This window comes from Clinocottus analis, unplaced genomic scaffold (assembly GCF_023055335.1).
Source record: "Clinocottus analis isolate CAN_PGR_092001 unplaced genomic scaffold, fCliAna1.0.p SCAF_16, whole genome shotgun sequence".
Classification (NCBI taxonomy): domain Eukaryota; kingdom Metazoa; phylum Chordata; class Actinopteri; order Perciformes; family Cottidae; genus Clinocottus; species Clinocottus analis.
In genome coordinates this window covers 3160993-3175696 of record NW_027175887.1, presented here as the reverse complement: position 1 = coordinate 3175696, position 14704 = coordinate 3160993, and the positions used below count along the sequence as shown (strand labels likewise).

The following is a 14704-nucleotide window of genomic DNA, read 5'->3' as shown; positions in this document are numbered from 1 at the left end:
AATAGAGATGGATTAATGAAACATGTATCCCTCGACGAGTATGGAGGAAAACGTGACCAAACCAAAACTTATGACGACTCAGGTTTATGACGAGATTAACAAGAACCACTTTTATATAAAGTTACTCTTTTTAACCGTCTTTGGGAAATAGATGCACTTATTTAGTCTGTAATATGTCATCGTCACAGTGAAAGTATAAAACCTAGTTAAAGTTTTTATAAATAAATAATCATTGCAAAGGAACACATTTGGAGCACAGTGAGGATGTCGGGTTATTGACTTTAATGGAGCTGTGAGGGTGCATGTATAGTGTATATAGAGAAAGACAAGGTTGGTATTCATTAAAGCCCAAACTAAAATAAAATAAAACACCAGTAATAAACAGGACTTTACTGAAAACTATATACCAGAAACGTGAGTGAGAACATGCTGGTAAACCAGCCTCAGGGAGCAGGTGCATGTTCCCAGCAGGACATCTAGTGGACAGTGTGGTGAGCGCAGAGCATGGAACGGGGTCCGGGTGCATTTTCTTTGTTTTTTTAAACCAACAAAAGCAGAAAGCAGTTTATTTATGAGATGCCTTTATTGTACTTTTTGGAATCCAGTGACACCGACACGAGAAAATGGTCCTATCCCTTCCTCCCCCTTTACATACACAACCTGAGAGGGAGGGGCTGCAGGGTGGGATGCACCGTGATCCCGCTTGTAGTCTTAAATTAAACACAGAGATAATAGCGAAGACACACCCAGGTGCTTTTCCACAGACACGCACGACATGCATTCAAAAAGGGACTTCAGGGAACGCCGTGACTCCTGGTTCACATGTACGCTTTGTCTTAAAGGAAAAGACGACAAAATGAAAACCACTTAAAAAAACAAAAACAGTTAGCTGTCTTTATGGCCCACGATCAGTCTATAATTCAGGCTCTGTCAATTTTCCACTTACAGGAGAAAACAAAAAAGGCAAAGAGACACTACTATTCATACAGGGAAAATGGTTTAAATATGGAAGTGAATGGTTCATAGCTTTCATATTTTAGTCTTTTTTGTATTTTAATTGGTTTTTCAATTAATGGTATACTTTAATGAGAATACAATCGTCTCACTAAAAATCAGCTCATCTAGTAAAACTAAGCCTCTTCCACCGACTCCCTGCTGTATCTAAGTAAAATATATAAAGTCCAGTCAAGGGGCTCAGTGGGCCGTTGGTCCAATCGGGAGTGGTTCACTTCAGTCCTCCTCGCTGCCGCTGGCCGAACGCTCCTGAAACCAAGAAGGGACGTTTGTTATCTGGCAGAAGTACAGAAGTACACGGGAGCAAATGTTAAACTCGCATGTTCTGCTCAATAAAGTGTGAGAACATGTTTTAAAAAAAAAACTACTTCCCAAAGGCCAAATTAATGACTCAAAATAGCTTCTTTAGTCTGACAAAATAAGAAAGAGCAGCAGAAATTCCTGCCATTGAGGCTGTATGCGATACAAAATAGCTGTACTCAACACTGAGTACCAACTTACACAGAAGACTATATTTACAGCATTCAATGCAAAAGGGAGCATCTTTACACTATTATGCATCATCATTGTTACATTCACAGTGATGCCTCTCAGTGAGATGATGTTCTTGTGCTCGAGCGTCTCGCCTCACCTCTTCCTGTTCCTCCTCGCTGTCATCGTCGCTCACCACCGGTTTAGCCCGGGCCCCCCGGCCCCTCCGTCGCTGTCCTTTCCCGCCTCGATCCCCCTTTTCTTTCCGGCTCAGCTTGATCTTCACCTTCACTGAACGAGCTGCCGGGACGGAGAAGAGATCACAAACACGGTCAACCTTCAATGTGCCTCGGCCGCTAACGCGCTAACACGCTAACGCCGCAGGGTGGAACGCTTCCGTTTCCCGATGCTCACATTCAGACTCAGAGCCTTCGTCTAGGTCATCCTCCTCTTCTTCACTTTCCTCTCCTTCGCTCTCGTCCTCCTTCTCGATCTTCTGCCTCACGCTGGTGAAGACGGACTGCAGCACAATGGAGTCCTCGTATATCTGAAAGGTTTCAAGAAGAGAGATCATCAAGTACTTATCTTGACGTTTCTGCAGATGTTTAAATTACTCAAACCTGTGCAAAGCGCGGCTGAACTCACCAGAGAGCCCTCCAGGTTGAACGTCTGGGCATTTTGACACAGCAGCATCACGTCCTTCTCCAGGTCGTTCAGGCTGCGGTACTTGTGGCTCCTGATCCTCTCCTGCAGGCGGGAGGGCACAGAGGAAGGCGGCGGTCAGTCAGACCACACGGCGCAGAGGAACAACCGTAAACATCTTAAAGGGGTAGTCCGGATGTTTTGTCGGAGGTACAACTTTTGTTTTTGTGAAAAAAAGAGTCTGGTGGGTTTGAAGAGAGCGCAGACTGTTCCCGGTGAGGATGGGCTGCCTGACGGCGAGGTAAAGATTATAAAATAGCGACAGAAAGGCGTTTCTTTGGCTCGCCGCCCGTCTGTTCCTCTGCCCGTCATCTAGTGCAGGACGATGGAGAAGTACCTCACCCGACCCCACTTTGAAAACATCTGAACTAATTAGCCCTTTAACGTTCCAGAGCAGGTGGACCTTCATCCTCACCTTGATCTTCCTGAAGTCCACTGGCTTGCGGATGAGCTCGTAGTACTCGGGCAGCTCCTTGCGAGACGGCAGCTGGATGAAGACTTCGCTCAGCTGTCGCCCGTTACTACTGAGACACGGCAGCAGGTTTCGTGGTGAGCATCACAACTAATGCTGAATATAAAACTACCATTTAATAAATAAAAAGTAAGCTTCTTTTCTTCAGATTACATACATATATATATTAATTCTGACATTTCTTGGAGTAGCGTCACAGAGCTGATCTCTCCCACATTAGCTCGCATGCCTGAAGAGACACGCTGCTGTCCTCACCCGTCCTTATATTTGATGACGGCGTCGACGATCTTCTTCATCTTCTTCGTGAGGGACATGGGGTTGGGGGAGAGCTTCTCGGCAGGCGGGCGGCCGCGCTTCTTGGCCTTCTTCACGTCGTCGTCCTTGTCGCGGCCGCGGCCGCTGCTGGAGCTGGGTGTGGCCGGGCCGTCGTGGTCGCGGTCCCTCTTACGCTTCCTGGTCGTCTTTTTGTGGCGCACTTCCTCTTCGATGTCCTCGAGATTTCCCTCCTCTATGGCCTGCGGGGACGAGGAATCACAAGCAGCAAAAAAATTTAAAAAACGGGGTCAAAACTTCATAAACATTAATTCACTTTTGCCTTCGAAGGTGCAAAGTCGCCACAGTTCCTCAGAAGTCGAAGGCGAGGACGTCTCACCTTGAGCCACTGTTTCTCAGTCAGCGAGTCGCTGTAGTCCACCTCTTTACGCTGGCGAGATCCTCTGCCGAACATCTTCTCCTCCTCTTCTTCGCAAGTTAGCCTCTCGACTTCGGCGTCGTCTTTCAAAATCCAGCTGGGCATGTCGTTCTCCTCCATCAGACGGGGTTTCCTCTTCGGGTTGCGGGCCTCCTCGCGGCGTCTGTCTAGATCCATGCGCTGGAATTAAAACAAAACAAAATGCAGTAAAGAGGATTAGTGGACTTAGATTATTAAATCAAAACAGTATTTAAAAATGGACGAGGTGGTGAAATGTACCATGAACAGTTCAAACTCCTCTTCACTTCTGGCTATCATCTGATTGACAGTTTCATCATCGGGCACTTCGTCTTCCTCCTGCCGATAAAAAAAGACTCGTCAACAACGGCAGACTTCTGTGGCACCTCAGAGCCACTGATGACTCACTGAGAAAAGGAAATAATGCATACTACTTTTTAACATGTAAATAACAGGATATTTAACAGTTATCGTCAGTACTACATTTAAATATTCAAATTAAAAAGGGAAAAGAGCAGAAATACATAGACCGTATTGCTGCAAGTTCACAAATCCTGAGAAAAAAAGGAGGGACATAAAAAAAAAAAAACAGGAGGAAATGGGCGTAGCGCGCCACACGGGCAGGTGTGGCCGGAGTTGCAACAGGATCAGTCTTCCACCCACCCACTGGCTTCTGGACCGGCTTCCTTCTTGAGCCCCCACCTCGTCCTGCTCCTCGTGCTCCAGGATGGCCTGCAGGAAGGCGCGGCGCTCGCAGCCGGACGACTTCTGATCGAACATGCCGGCCTGGATGACCTTCTGATCCACGTTCAGCTTGTACTTGGCCGCCGCCAGGATCTTCTCCTCCACGCTGTTGACGGTGCAGAGGCGGAGCACGCGCACCTCGTTCTGCTGACCGATGCGGTGGGCTCGGTCCTGGGCTTGCAGGTCCTGTGTGCGCAGGTTGATTAGTTCAGGTGGAATTATAAAATACATCAAGAACCAGCGAACAAACAGGAAAACATATCAAAACCGTCGTTACTTTCACACACAGTATTAAATCAGAACGTATCAGACAAACGGCTTCCACTGTAGTGTTGTTGATTAAGTATAAATAAGATATATTGAATATACTAGATGTATTGTGGGCGTGTCCTACGGGGATGCAGTTCTGAGAAACGTGTTTCTGTATCAAGACTCGACGGCGCAAAGAAGTGAAGCGCCAAAACGAGCTCATGCGTGTCGAGTTATGCGAGGAATTACGGCACTAGCGTGCAAGGAATGACCTTCTGGTGAACCTGAAGGTCACATCCAAGTCAGTTAATAATTAATGAATAAAAAAAACACTTAACTAAATCAAACTAAATTCATAAATAGAAAAGAATCCAAAAAGAAGATTTGAAGTTTCAAGTGAGAGAAAGTAGTCAAAGAAAAATACGACAATATATTTAAATATCATGGCTTTGGCAAAAAAAAAAACAAGATAAATTTGCATCCGCGTACCTGATGTGGGTTCCAGTCGCTGTCGTAGATGATGACGGTGTCAGCAGACTGCAGGTTGAGGCCCAGGCCTCCGGCTCTGGTGCTGAGCAGGAACACAAAGTAGTCCGAGGCCGGGTCATTGAACGTCTTCAGCAGCATGCCGCGGTCCTCTGCCTTGGTGGTTCCTGTGGGATTGTAAAGACGGGCGCAGGAAGTGAGTCTCAATCGATAATTAATATGATCAGGTGACAGCGCGAGGCCTTTTGACCCGGAGGGAGGAGGGGGAGGAGTCTCACCGTCCAGACGCAGGTGCTTGAAGCCGCGGAAGGCAAAGTAGTCCTCCATGATGGTCATGAGCGTGGTCATTTGACAGAAGAGCAGCACTTTGTGGTCGGTGGCCCTCAGCTTGGGCAGGATGCGGTCCAGTAGCTCAAACTTCCCGGAGGAGCGGTACAGTTCAGCGCTGGACGGGCAGGCAGAGGGAGACATATGAGCAGGGCGAACGCAACCAGTGTGTAACAGGGAATCACTCGCGCAGTACAAATGCACACGGGTCCACGCTCTACGTACCCGCTCACGACTCCACCGGTGTGGCCGAGATGCTCGGAGAAAGACTCCTGTAACAAGGAAACAAACACAAAGCGGTCACTTTCATTGCGTCCGTTTTCTACTCCTCCAGTGCGGCGAGCTGGAGCTTCTGTCCCGTACCTCGATGTGCTGGAACATGTAGGGGTGGTTGCAGATCTTTCTCAGTTGCATGATCGTGTTCATCAGGGTCTTCGTGCCACCTTTACCCTGGAAATCGTAGAAAGGGGAAGAAGAAAAAACTTTTTAGTTTCCATTCTGTAAATTTCTACAAAATGGAGGTTTTTAACCGATAAAAAAAAAAAAAAGGAGGAGCTTCTTAAAAAAAAAAGAAAAAGACTTCTTCTTACCTTTTTGTCTTTTTCTGAGCCGTCTGTGAGCAGCACTCCCTTAGCCTGCATGTGCCTGTACAAAACCCTCTGCAGGGCTGACATGTCGCATTTAATCACGTACTCCACCTGTAGAGCAACGACAAAGCGGAACAATAAATAAATAAAATATGCACAAAAATATGCACAAAAAACACACAGATTGAGCTCAAATTGAGCCAACTCGCTGACCTTCTCTGGTAGCTGAGCCTCGACTTCTTTCTTGAGTCGGCGCAGCAGGAACGGCCTGAGCACCTTGTGTAAACGGCGAATGATCAGAATGGTCTCTTCTTCATTCAGGTCAACCTGGAGGTGGGACAAATACACAATATTAAACATAATACTAATCTAACCGTAGCGCTTTGTGATGTGGCGGTCCATATGAACACACGGCCTCCGTGAAACATGAATAGACCCTGACCGAGCCGCGACTCACCTTCTCGCCGGTCATGGCGAAGGGGGCGTTGAACCACTGCTCGAACGTGGTGCAGCTCTTGAAGATGGTGGGCAGCAGGAAGTTGAGCAGGGCCCAGAGCTCGGGCAGCTTGTTCTGCAGCGGAGTGCCGGTGAGCAGCACGCGGCGCGGGGCCAAGTAGTGAGTGTTCAGCACCTGGGTCAGCTTACAGTGGTGGTTCTTCATGCGATGGCCCTCGTCCACGATCATGTACTTCCAGCGGAGCTTTTGGGACGAAATAAAAGGAGTTGAGAGAGAGAATTGTTTTTCTGCTCGAGCGCGACTTGAAGCGGAAGCCGAAGGGGTTGCCTTACCTTTGCTAGCACCTGCTTGTCTTTGATAATGTACTCGTACGTTGTGAGCAGCACGTTGAACTTGCCGCTGCGCAGGATGGGAACGAATGCGCGACGAGCAGCTGGAGACCCCTGAAAGTTAACAGAATTGCGTTGAAGTTGTGTTCGACGACACAACCGCATAATTGACCACAGCTTTTACACTCTTTTTGTCTGGGAACCAACCTTGTAGGAGATTTTCACGACAGACGGGGCCCACTTATCAAACTCGTAGACCCAGTTTGATAGAGTTCTGAAAACAAAAAGAAACAGGAAATGTTGAACCCGAGAACACCTTTTCTGTAAAAGATCTTCTTGGGTGGTCACAGATTAAAGAGGAGGAGGCTGCGTCAGGGCTTACGAGAGAGGTACAATGATGAGGAAGGGCCCGTTGAGGCGCTTGTGCTCCATGAGGTAAGTGATGAGGGCGATGGTCTGGATCGTTTTGCCCAGACCCATCTCATCTGCCAGGATGCCGTTCAAGTTGTTGTTGTAAAGCGACACCAGCCACTCCAAACCTTTGACCTGCGCAGGAGCGGGGGACAACGTTAGCTTTCGGCTCATTGGACGGGAGGGTCGCTCCCCTCGTTGCGGCTGTGTTTGGGCTGCGTACCTGGTATTGCTTGAGCTGCCCGTTGACCAGCAGCGAGGACTGCTTTTCCACCGTCTCGGTGACGGCGTGTGCCACAGCGTAGTAGGACTGCAGGCCTCGGTTGAAACTCGCACTGCCGTACTCGTCATCGACATCCTGCTTGGCGTTTCTGGTGGAAGAAGGACACGGTACAGTGAGATTTGCGATTTTATAAGGAACCTAGAGTTATTACAGACTTAAAAAAGACTTAATAACACCCAAATCTCAGTGATTGCATCTTACTCGATGATGTGCATGACATCCACTTCCTCAGGGTTGGTCATCAACTTCTTCTTCTTCTCCTCTGCTGCTGCAGCCGCGTCGGCGGCTGCAGCTGCTGCTGCGGCTGCTGCCGCCGCTAGAGTTGCAGAGGAATGAGGTTGCTCCTCTTCTTCATCCTGACCAAAGAAAAAAAGCGGGGAGGAGAGAGATTAGAAAACTGTTTGCAAGTAAATCCCAAAAGTGTCAATTTTGCTGTGATGCGGAGATCCACGAGCCACGCACCTCCTCTTCGTCCTCCTCCTCCTCTGAACCGCTTTCTTCGCTGTCGGAGCGCGGTGCTATTTCATACCTGCGAGAGGAACAAAGTGTTTTTTTTACCGGGTTAAAAACAATTAGGGTTTGACGTCTTCTGCGTTCTGCAAAAATGTGGCGCTGCTGCCGATCCGCGTCGCGCTCGGTTGATACGAGTCGCAACTTTCACTATCTGATCTGGAGCCTCCGGATCAGGATTCAACAGACGGTGAACAGATACTGACCCTGGGTTCGTTTCCAGCCAGGTCTCCAGCTGGCCAGCCTTCGGTGCTTCCATCCCGGTCAGGACCTTCCCACTGTCCACGTGGATGACCTTCACCGGCAGGTCGCTCATTTGACTGGTCTCATCCAGAGGCTGCGAGGAGACAAGAAATACGATGCTGGAGTAAATAACAAGATAAGTCATTGAGATTATAAAGGAAATCTTATTCAAGTAGACGAGTTCCTCACCTCTCCATCAGGTCCCAGGCTGAGAGTGCCACCCTCCTGAGGCGCTGGCTTCTTTGAAGAAAAGACGATTAAACAACCGTGAAATGAAATGAAATGGAAATGCATTTGACGCACGGCTGGCCGTTCTAAGCGCTTACCTTCTTTTTCTTCTTCTTCTTCTTGTCTTTGAGAGCTTGCACAGCTTTGTGGGCGCGGACCAGGTCAGTGAGGTTGGCCACGTACTCGTCCGTCTGCTGCAGCAGGTAGGCCAGACGCTTGTCTTTCTTCTGGTCGATAAGTTTACGGTAGCCTTCTTCATCTTCGGCCTGAGAGAGGGTTCACAGCGAGAGTGCTCATGAACGGGCCCATAACGTACGTACACGCTAACCAAACAACTACGTCTATTGTATTCCTGAAAGTGTCCGAGGCTGAAAACAAACAGATTTGAGTCTCACCATCAGCCTCCGCATCCTCTCCTTTTCAATGCGCTCGTTCTCCTTCTTCTGCTCGCGCTCGGTGTTGGCATGGTAGGTGGCGACGGCTTTGGTGGCCTTCTGGAGCTTCGCGGTGATGGAGCGGTGGTACTCCTTGAAATCCTTGGCGTGCTGCAGGATGCTGTTGAGGTATTCCTGTCGACAGAAGGGACACAAAAAAAACCCACAGCTGTTATAATATTCTACAAATAATGTGAATTTATTGTCTTTAAACTTCCTTTTTTTAAATTTTTTTGCTTTGTTGGAAAATAATAAACGTTTTTGTCCTGCCGGCTTGAGCAAACCGGTTTCCTTTTTTTGGGAAAGCTAACGTAAGTCACAACTAAGGAAAAAACATGGACGCTTAGTTGGATAAACCCCTCTAGCCTTCAAATGGCTCCGCCCACAGAGGTCAGGCGTACCTGGTGTTTCTGGCGACGTTTCCTTTCCTGTTCAATCTTCTGTTGCTTCTCAAGCTTCTCGGTGATGCGAGCTTCGCGCAGCGACTGCCGCTTGCTGCGCTTGTAGGCCTTGGCGTTGAGGGCAGTTTCCAGAGCGGTGTCGCGGCGCATGCAGACCACCACCTCCTGACGCAGCTGTGGACGCACAAACGGTGGAAATATTGAACGCGGCACCTCCTCCACGTGGGAAAAAACAAGGACTGAGCGGATTATAGGACGGTTAAATAAGCAAAGTTAAAATATGTGCGACAGTTTGTATGTACTTGAAACATTTCTTGGCTACCTGTCTCTGGAAGTTAAGCAACCTCAGGGCCTTGAGCTCGATGGTGGCTTTCGTGCGCAGGTCACCGGCGAGAGAGCCAGGCAGGTTCTCCAGCTCCTGGATACGGTGAGCAATACGAGCCTGTAGCCTGAAGAAAACACAGAACATTGTCACATTTCAATAAAGAGTCATGAGAATTATCTGGCCTTGCAACGTATTTTGGGGGTTTAGGATTGTAGGGGTTGTTTGATAATTGTAAATACCAGGTTAAAAACATGGAAACAAGGGAACAGGACCGTGTGCTTTATAATGTTTCAGAATATATATACATATATAGCCTGCCTACTACTGCTGCGTTGTGTCCTTACCTGTACTCTCGCTCCTGGAGGATCTCCACCGGGTCCAGCCCACGGGGCTTTTGGATGGGAGTTATGCGGTTCTGCTTCTGGTGAAGCATCATGGGAGGTGGCTGGGCGGGCTGTCCTGGGGACTGTGTCTGAGGGGGCATCACGGGGGAGGCGGCGGGGGGAACGGAGGGGGGAGCGGGTGAGGGTCTGCCGGTGGGCTGCGGTGGAATCAGCTTCTGTGGAGGGTTGGAGGGGGCAGCGGCATTCACCATTGGCCCTGGAGGAGAGAGGGGGAGTCGGGAGAGGTCAGTGCTGCTGCGTGTGCGCGTACACCCGCAACGGGATGACTGAGTTAAGCCGCAAGACCAGGTTTACCTTCAGGCCATGATTTAGGGGGTCCGTTGGTAGGCGGGCCTTGCATACCCGGGGGGATTCCTGCAGGTCCAGGAGGCACCATGTTAGGACCCACCATGCCTAAAACAAGAAGAACAATTGTATTTCTTGGGGAATTGGTAAATATTCAGCAAGCTAATAAATATATTTCCAGCCACAAGGTGTCTCTGCTGAGCCGTCTTATATTCTGCTTTCTTTGTTCAAAGCTTGGATATAGTTTTGTCAAGAGGAACATTACAAGAACACAATAAAGCGACTTCCTGTGGGCGCCAACTTAACTCACCGTGTGGTCGGTTGTAGTTGGCCTGACCGGGTCCTGGAACAGCTCCAGGCCCAACACCAGGCCCCGTGGACAGCGGCATGTTGGGCATCGGTTGTTGCTGCATCCCCGGCATGGGCCTCTTCCCCTGCACGGCCATCTGCAGGTGGTCCGGTAAGGGCTGACTGCGTGCCAGCATCTTGTAGGCCATGATCTGAGCCCTGAGTTGGTGCAACTGGTTCTGGTTGAAGGGCGCGGGCCCGCCAGCGCCGCCGGGTCCACCTCCGACGACGCTGGGTCCGCCTGGGCCCTGAGGGACCCCGCGGTTAGGCTGACCCATTCCCTGGTTCGGGTCTCCGCTGTTCTCCATCGGGCCAGCCCCGGGGCCGGGGGGGCCTCCGGGCATCATGGGGCCAGAGGGAGGGCCGTTGGCGGGGACGGGGCTGGGCGCGTGCTCCGAGCCTCCCAATGGAGAGGGATATCCTGGAAAACACAGAACAGATGCATGATGGGTAAGCCAAGTTATTTACTTCTGCATTACACATTGACTTACATGTGGACTTCTACTTGATGAGCAAGGATTTCTGAGTAGAAGACAAGAGCCTACTGGATATACACAACCGCCCCAAAATGCAATGCAGGTCCTCAGACCGTCCAATGACGGACTGCGAGGAAGACGATTTGAACAATTAACTGGTTGAATAATTAGGAATGAGGGTAAGACACGGGCGCTCACATATAAAATGCACTATAGAAAACACAGATACACGTAATAATCTTAAATTTGACTTAATACCGGAAAATATGACATTGAAGGAAAGAGGTATTGTTGATCAATTTCCACTCAACGGTGGCTCGGACCGGTAACGGCGTGATCGCTGGGTCACATGATCAACGGTCATGTGACGCAGAGAAGACGTACCACCTGGGTGTACTTCAGTGTGAACGGTCTGCTGCTAATGGAAAACTTCTTCATGAATTTATTAGGCAGTATGCATCACATACGGATCGAGTATGTAGCACTCAGTTGGTTCGTGTGCAACTCCCAACACCAGTCCGTTATGAAATCGGGTTTGGAATCGTCAACGCATTTCAACAACTCAGCCAGATTTGACCATAACAATTAAAATACTAAGTAACACGCCGTTTTATTCTCTTTCAAGACTGACCAGGAAATGACAACTGAGCAGAGCACATGCATACAGAGAACCATCTCTTTAGTAATATAGAGTTATAGAGTAATATAGACTAATATAAGTTCACACAAGTGCTCCTGTGCGTCTTCATACTCGCTATCCTCTTCTGCTTACTGACTGTGTGGTTTTTGTAGACGCAGCCGCCTTTGTTGTTGTCTGAAAGGGGAAGCCCCTCAGCCCCGCCCCTCCCGCCCCGTCAGCCTGCCGACTGCTGCTGCTGTCTGCTCATGCTGCCAAATGAGCAACAGCAGCAGCACAAGAAGAGAAACCGGCTGGATGGGTTCAAACACACAAACACAGACACACACACACAAACTGTCTGTGTTCTCCGCTCTGACTGCAGAGCTTTTCGGGGACAAAAAAAAAAGTGTACATCCTCCAGTTTTATTTTTCTCCAGCCGCTGCGTGTTGACAGCTCAGTTAATTTAAGGTACTCAAACTAGCAACAAGATATTCGCAGGAGAATGCATTTCCTTGTGTTTTGTCTCGCTGCGACTATCGACTCAGGCGCCGCTGAACGCAACGGAGTGCAATGTTACCTTGGGAGTGTTGGTCCATTGGGCTCGGAGGGGGTCCCATCCCACTGTGCCCGCCTGGTCTCATGCCCATGCCCTTCATCTGAGCGTAGCGGGGGTCATCGGGCATCCCCTTCTCATGCATGGCTTCCATGGGCTGAAGAGTATAAAGATACATGAAATGTATTTTGATGAGAGATTGGAACATTCACTTTGAATGCTATAGTGTAGTAAATAGCGAGTTCTTACTAATATTTATTATAAACCACTACGGATTTAACTGTGTATTTCTAAGCAAAGAGAGAACAAATAATTCAATTGCTTTTTACTTTGTGCATCTGGTGCATGTTGTCCTGAGGATATCCTGATGGTCCCTGTGGAGGGTGCGGGTGTCCAGATCCAGGAGGTCCTGGACTGGGCCCCATCATGCTGTGGGCTGAGCCGGGAGAGGGACCGGGGCTCGGGCCCATCATGCTTCCCGGAGATGGCCCTGGGCCTGGGGAGGGTCCCGGGCGAGGTGTCCCTCCCATCGGGGGGTCAGGGGTGGACATCTCTCAGGGGAACCTGGGAATGTGTGTCAGCAGAAAGTACCCCTGTGAGGAGAGAAGACGACAGGAATTAGGGCGGTGTCCAGACGCGCACAATATCTATTTTTCAAACACCATAGAAGTCGTTGAAGCCCAAATTATGTAGTAAACTGAGCTACACCATCAACTTTTGATCAGATAATAATCCTCTGATGCGAGCTCATGTATCCTTTGAGATACATACAGTTTGAGACCATTTCCATTTTTTATGAAGCACAAACTCACGCAACACGAGGAGCTCAAATAAAAAACTCAAACATGACGTCTCTTATTTAAACTTACAAATACACTGTAAATCGTAATCACACTTTAAAGTATAGTTTAGTTTCAATGGTACTGGACAGTAAGCAGTGTACTCTGGGGAAACACTGTGCATGTTAAATTATTATTATTATTTGGGGGGGGGGGGGTGATGCTGATGTGTTGTTCAAGATGCATTGTTTGGTGTATACCACACACACACACACACAACATGCAGATCTGCTGTTGTGTGAACTAAACCTCTAAAACATAAAATAAAAACACAACTAATCACAGGGGAAATGTTTCTATAAACATTGTGAGGAGGCACTGTCCTTTCAAATAAGTCAAAACTTGAACCTTTTGAGTATTCACCATGTAACAGATGGTGAGTTGCTGAATGGGAGATGATCACTCGCACCACTGATAACTGACTTGGGAGCAACAAGTCGGGGGACTCGAGACTTGTATCCACACACACACACACACACACACACACACACACACACACACACACACACACACACACACAAACTAGGAGCTTCATACACACACAGGTGATGGCCAAGAGGTCACTTTATGGTCCAACAACAATAATAATATAAATACGCGGCTCTGTTCACACAACCACACGCTGACACCAGACAGGCGGCAACTGGAAGTCACCGAGCGAGCAGTTTTTCAAAGTAAAAACTTTGCCGCGTTGCGGTCGTTACAATGTTTACGTTTACAGAAAACGCACCGTTTTAATTAATAACGTTAAAAAATTATGCTAATGTGAGCACGGCCAGCTTTGCCCGAGTTAGCCAGGCCTAGCTGGGTTTAAACAGTTCACGTTACACCGTTCGCACACAATACACCATTCGTCCTAACCTCTCGTTTCACGCCAGGCAACACAACTTCCCCGGTGTTCACCGCGGAGCGGCTCCGCCGGGGAACCGACGCTAACGTGTCGGCGTACGCGACAAAGACCAGCAGCCCTTTTACCGAGCTAGCCCGCCAGCTAGCTCGGTAAAAGCCCGTATTGATACAACAACATAAGCTGCTGGCGGCGACTAGCATGCTAGCGAGCTAGTCGGGTTAGCCTAGCCGGCCACGCTCGCGCAGGCCAATTAGGCATACACAAAAAATACGTGTTGTTTTTCCGAGAGGTTTCTCGAGATGCGGCGCCGGTGCGAAAGGTGAGCGCATCCTTCGTCTCCGGGGCTGATTGATCCAACGCGCCACCCGTACCCTTGGCACGGCGCTCCGCTCTAAGCACAAATCCCCAAAAACCTTTTTCATTCATTGCACACTGCCGCGCCACGGCAAGCGGTGCTGTAATGTCGGTCTCGGCTTTCTCTCAACCCCCATCCGCAAAACGCCGTCTAAAAGCGGTCGTATCGTCTCCATAGCGCCGCGAAACACGCACCGGACTCTCGCCAACCGTTAACCGAATTGCAGTTGACTTACACTGACGGTGAACGCTGGTGGTTAAAATCCTCGCCGGTCGCAGCGTCTCTTGGTTTTTTCCTTCCTAGCCAGAAACAAAGACCGACCTACCCAGTTGGTTTTTTTCCTCCTCCCCCCCCACCCTCCTCTCGGTAGATTGTATCGCAGAGAGAGAGACCGGCCTGTGCGACTCCGCAGCGCCCCCATCCACCGTCTCGCTCACTTCCCGCATGCCCAGTGAGGGATGCGTTAACAGGCAGCAGAGGAGGATGGGGGATGGGTGCTGTGGACGAGCCGGCAGGAATGCTCATATTACTCCGCTTTTCTGTCCTTGTGAACACGCCAGTACACAAGAAACCACACTATTAGGCCATGCCG

General features: G+C 49.3%; 1 protein-coding gene across 4 annotated transcripts; it reads right to left on the bottom strand.

Annotated features, from left to right (window-relative positions):
* Window positions 1-564: 564 nt before the first annotated feature.
* smarca4a (SWI/SNF related, matrix associated, actin dependent regulator of chromatin, subfamily a, member 4a) lies at window positions 565-14497 on the bottom strand. Of its 4 annotated transcripts, none has more exons than XM_068577905.1 (34): window positions 14348-14497; window positions 12398-12661; window positions 12093-12225; window positions 10382-10840; window positions 10081-10179; window positions 9727-9982; window positions 9380-9506; window positions 9058-9231; window positions 8618-8791; window positions 8321-8488; window positions 8184-8234; window positions 7958-8088; window positions 7704-7770; window positions 7443-7597; window positions 7182-7329; window positions 6930-7093; window positions 6755-6821; window positions 6551-6661; window positions 6219-6461; window positions 5975-6088; window positions 5765-5872; window positions 5538-5624; window positions 5400-5446; window positions 5126-5292; window positions 4851-5014; window positions 4032-4298; window positions 3630-3707; window positions 3312-3530; window positions 2915-3174; window positions 2603-2711; window positions 2131-2232; window positions 1900-2032; window positions 1646-1785; window positions 565-1263 (listed from the first exon to the last, which is right to left on the bottom strand). In XM_068577905.1, exons 2-34 carry the CDS (start codon window positions 12617-12619, stop codon window positions 1231-1233), a joined length of 4977 nt encoding a protein of 1658 aa, XP_068434006.1. In that variant the 5' UTR covers window positions 12620-12661; window positions 14348-14497; the 3' UTR covers window positions 565-1230. The 4 variants fall into 4 exon arrangements, with proteins under 4 accessions (XP_068434006.1, XP_068434009.1, XP_068434008.1 ...); XM_068577908.1 differs by having other exon boundaries at window positions 4071-4298; XM_068577907.1 differs by having other exon boundaries at window positions 2603-2708; window positions 4071-4298.
* Window positions 14498-14704: the final 207 nt, after the last annotated feature.

Excerpts from the sequence above, each read along its gene's own strand:
- smarca4a (XM_068577905.1), bottom strand. The coding sequence starts at position 12,619 with ATGTCCACCCCTGACCCCCCGATGGGAGGGACACCTCGCCCGGGACCC. Across the intron at positions 6,662-6,754 it reads TCGTGAAAATCTCCTACAAG|GGGTCTCCAGCTGCTCGTCG; the intron begins GTTGGTTCCCAG and ends GTTAACTTTCAG. Across the intron at positions 5,293-5,399 it reads ACCGGTGGAGTCGTGAGCGG|CGCTGAACTGTACCGCTCCT; the intron begins GTACGTAGAGCG and ends CTGCCCGTCCAG.